Raw genomic sequence first — 5,001 nt, forward strand, 5'->3', positions numbered from 1 at the left:
TTATTATTATTATTATTATTATTATGGTTTTCCCAGTTGCAATGTATGGCTGTGAAAGTTGGACCATAAGAAAGGCTGAGCGACAAAGAATTGAGGCCTTTGAACTCTGGTGCTGGAGAAGACTCCTGCGAGTTCCCTGGACTGCAAAGCAATCAAACCGTTCAGTCCTAGAGGAGATCAACCCTGACTGCTCTTTAGAAGGCCAGATCCTGAAGTTGAAACTCAAGTACTTTGGCCACCTAATGAGAAGGAAGGACTCACTGGAGAAGAGCCTGATGCTGGGAAAGATTGAGGGCAATAGAAGAAGGGGATGACGGAGAATGAGGTGGCTGGATGGAGTCACGGAAGCAGTAGGCGTGAGCTTAAATGGACTCCAGAAGATGGTAGAGGACAGGAAGGCCTGGAGGAATATGGTCCGTGGGGTCGCGATGGGTCAGACAAGACTTCGCAACTAACAACAACATATGCTAGGAAGCCAACTGAGCATCACATACCATCTATTGATGACATTCTCTTGTATCTCTAGAAGGGCCGCTAAGAAATTTACGTAGCTGCTGAATGCAAACTGGGTTTATCTCCAGTGGACAGTATAAACCAGATTTCTCCAACCTTTCTGGGTTGGCAGCCTGGAGTGGGGAGGAGGGGAAAAAGAGGGGATGATTTTGTGAGAGGGGCAGGCGCATGTGTGTGTGTGCGCGAGAAAGCACCCACAACTTTCACAGCAATGTGTGAATGGAGCCACAAGCACCTGCAATGAGACTCGTATGAGTGGGGCCACGAGCGCCGCAACAAGGCTCACACAAGGGGTCACGAACACACCATCATGCAAGTCGGGCCACAAACGCCCCCGATGCTTGCAAAGCTGTGAGCGCGACTGGGGTTGTGAACGCCTGCAACGAGGCTCGCGTGTGTGCCCGCAACTAGTCTTGCATGAGTGGGACCACAAATGCCCACAACAAGGCGCACAACGACACTCATGTGACTGGGGCCACGAACGACCCTGAAACTTACGGTTCTCCTCGCACAAGTGGAGCATTCATGGCTTATCCCAGAAATTAATCCCAGAGGAATACTGGGGTTGGTACCATTCAGTATGTAAATGTTAGTGGCTTTGAATCCTGATGGTTTTTCCTAGTTTCTCCAGGGAAAGTGCTCCTTTATCCCATGCTGAAACTTTGTCACTAGAATTGCATTCGTTAATTGTATTCTTGGAAATCTACATTAATATGATTGTTTTGTTCCTTTTTCAGGAACCCATGGTCTTTGAGGATGTCGCTGTGTCTTTCTCTAAGGAGGAATGGGCCCTGCTGGATTTTGATCAAAAATCCCTGTATGTGGAGGTTATGTTAGAAAATACTAGGAATGTGGCTTCTTTGGGTAAGAGCTCCTCTTTACTTTAATGTCAAATTGTTGGAGAACGTATTTGCTGGTCACAAGCAACCAACTTCTCTTTTTCTCGGAAGAAATATTGGTCTTATATTTTAATACAGAAAAAGACAATGTCCTCATCTGCATTTCTCATCCCACTCACTTTAATAGGCAGGGCTAGAAACTTCATCTTGTTTCCATAGAGAGAGGAGAGCATGTTCCAGTCAAGGTCTTGCTTTGATAACCTCAGAAGCACCTTTCCATCGGTCAACCTCCAGCTCGAGTATCCAAATAATTCACCAGGATCATTCCGTTTCTGAAAATCTTACTGTTTATTGAATACACGGAAAGGACTTCAGCATGTGGAGTTCCCTTACGTCCCATAAAAACATCCACTTGGGGGCAAAACCGTATACATGCATGGAGTGTGGGAAAGGATTCTGTACTAGGGGTACATTTACTTCCCATAATAGAATCCATACAGGGGAGAAACCTTTTCAGTGCATGGAATGCGGGAAGAGTTGCTGTACTAGCAGTGATCTTGCATCCCATAAAAGGATCCACTCGGGAGAGAAGCCTTATGAATGCATGGCCTGTGGAAAAACCTTTAGTACGAGCAGTTCCTTAACTTGTCATAAACGGATACATACAGGGGAGAAGCCATACAAATGTCCCGATTGTGGAAAGAGCTTCAACAGAAGCAGTCATTACACATCACATAAAAGGACCCATTCTGGTGAGAAACCATACAAGTGTACGGAATGTGGAAAATGCTTTGCTCAGAGCAATCAACTTACTTCCCATAAAAGGATTCACACCGGAGAGAAACCCTATAAATGTATAGAGTGTGGAAAGACTTGCAACACCAGCAGTGATCTTACTTCCCATAGACGGATCCATTCAGGAGAGAAACCATATAAATGCTCGGAGTGTGGAAAAAGCTTCCGTATTAGCTCTTCTCTTATTTGCCACAGAAGGATCCATACAGGGGAGAAACCGTATCAGTGCCCGGAATGTGGAAAGCGTTTCAATATTAGTTCTTCCCTTACGTGCCACAGAAGGACCCACACAGGGGAGAAACCATATAAATGTTTAGAGTGTGGGAAAAATTTCAGCCAGAATGGTCATCTTACTTCTCATAAGAGGATCCATTTAGGAGAAAAGCCATGTTCGAACATTTAATAGTGAAAAGTCTTCAGATGACTCTTATACCCAATAAAAAGTTCATACAGATAAGATGCATTATGTGTGGGAAATAGTATATTGATTCAATTTCTCATAAAAAGTCCATACGGAGGAATCTGCATAGAGTTTCATGCTGTATTGTGAAAGAGCCTTACAACAATCAATTTAGTTCTCATAAAATGACCTTCATAGAAATAACTACACATATATTACATGTGGAAAGAGATTCAGGGGCTCCAGAGGTGAGCTGATCATCGCATGCAGAGAGAGAGATGATTGATTTGAAAAAAAAAAAGTTGCTCTTGGGAACATTGAAGGAAATGCAAGAACCTCAAACTGACAGGAGGGAAATTCAAAAGCAATGTCTTAGAATAGAATAGACTTAGTATAACAGAGTTGGAAGGGACCTTGTAGGTCATCTACTCCAAGCTCCTGCTCAAGCAGGAGACCCTATACCATTCAAGACAAGTGGCTGTCCAGTCTCTTCTTGAAAGCCTCCTGTGATAAGGACCCACAACTACTGAAGGCAAGCTGTTCCATTGGTTGATTCGTCTGTCAAGAAAATTTCTCCTTATTTCTAGGTTGAATCTCTCCTTGATCAGTTTCCATCCATTGTTTCTTGTCCTGCCTTCTGGTGCTTTGGAAAAAAGGTTGACCCCCTCCTCTCTGTGACAGCCCCTCAAATATTGGAACATTGCTATCACGTCACCCCTAGTCCTTCTCTTTCCTAGACTAGCCATGCCCAGTTCCTGCAACCGTTCTTTATATGTTTGAGCCTCCAGTCCCCTACTCATCTTTGTTGCTCTTCTCTGCACTCTTTCTAGAGTCTCAACATCTTTTTTTATAGTATGGTGACCAAAACTGGATGCAGTATTCTAGGTGTGGCCTTACTAAGGCTTTATAGAGCAGTACAGTGCCTCATATCAGAAAGTAATACTTTACAGTAAAGCAGTGGAAACTTGGAACCAACTTCCAGTGGAGATAGGGGGTCAATTCATCAGTAATTGAGTTTAAACATGCTTAGGATAAAGACATTTCTATCAACTGACGAAAAATAAAAATACAAAAAATGATAAAATGATAAAAAGAAAACAACTCAAAAGAGCAGACTTGATGGGTCTTTTTCTGCCGTCTGTTTTCTATGTTTCTAAGAAGGGAAAGATAGGTAAAGTGGAGGAACAGTATTGAGATGATGAAGAGGTTTGAAGACCTACATTAATAGAATAGAATATCAGAGTTGGAAGGGACCTTGGAGGTCTTCTGGTCTAACCCCCTGCTCAGGCAGGAAATCCTATGTCATTTCAGACAAATGGTTGTCCAGTCTCTTCTTAAAAACTTCCAGTGTTGGAGCATTCACAACTTCTGGAGGCAAGTTGTTCCACTGATTAATTGTTCTGTCAGAAAATTTCTCCTTAGTTCTAGGTTGCTTCTCTCCTTGATTAGTTTCCATCCATTGCTTCTTGTCTTGCCCTCAGGTGCTTTGGGGAATAGCTCGACTCCCTCTTTGTTGCAACCCCTGTGATATTGGAACACTGCTATCATGTCACACCTAGTCCCTCTCTTCATTAAACTAGACATACCCAATTCCAGCAGCTGTTTTTTATGTTTTAGCTTCCAGTCCCCTGATCATTTTTGTTACTCTTTTCTGCACTTTTTCTAGAGTCACAACATCTTTTTTACATCATGATGACCAAAACTGGATGCAGTATTCCAAGTGTTGCCTTACCAAGGCATTATAAAGTGGTATTAACACTTCACGTGATCTTGATTCTATCCCTGTTAATGCAGCTTAGAAGTTTGTTGGCTTTTTTGGCAGCTGCACCACACGACTGATTGTCCCCTAGGACTCCGAGATCCTTCTCACAGTTGCTACTATTGAGCAAAGTACCAACTATACCTGTGCATTTGGTTTTTTCTTGGCTAAATGTAGAATTTACTTTTTTCACATAGAGATGGTGAGAAGCCAATAGATCCAGAGTTGTTGAAAGATTTATTCTTTCACTTAATGGGTTTTGACGTATTGGCCATGAGAGGCAATAATTGTGTCAGCAGAAGGGCTCTTTTATCATCCTTTCCTTGCATAAGAACCCCGAATTCTCATGTTCCTACCAAGCTAGTATACTTAAGACTATCCTCCCAGGAATTAGTCTGATAATCTGAGATCTGTTCCAGTTCCTGACTCCATCTTGTTCATTTTCTTGGTCATGCGCTCTTTATAACAGAGAAACCTTGGTCTTCAAAGCTGGAGACATCAGCTTTCATACATGTACCTGCCTAAAGAGTTCTTCAACTCTCCCAATTTTATTGTTTCTCTCTATCCACAGACTTTCTGCTGTACAGATTCCAGCTGCCTCCACATATGTAAATAACTATATGCAACCAATGCCTCTATAGTGAGATGCAAGAGAATCGGGTGTGTGTGGGGGGTTGTACTAATGGCTTACACTA

General features: G+C 42.7%; 1 protein-coding gene across 1 annotated transcript in view; it reads left to right on the forward strand.

Annotated features, from left to right (window-relative positions):
* Positions 1-5,001, forward strand: part of LOC107290506 — a 154,755-nt gene that overhangs the window by 123,101 nt on the left and 26,653 nt on the right. The window contains 1 exon segment of the mRNA XM_029284759.1: positions 1,728-2,536. Coding sequence (XP_029140592.1) covers positions 1,728-2,536 — 809 coding nt within the window.

Source organism: Protobothrops mucrosquamatus, unplaced genomic scaffold, assembly GCF_001527695.2.
Source record: "Protobothrops mucrosquamatus isolate PMUCROS unplaced genomic scaffold, P.Mucros_1.0 scaffold910, whole genome shotgun sequence".
NCBI classification, from domain to species: Eukaryota; Metazoa; Chordata; class Lepidosauria; order Squamata; family Viperidae; genus Protobothrops; species Protobothrops mucrosquamatus.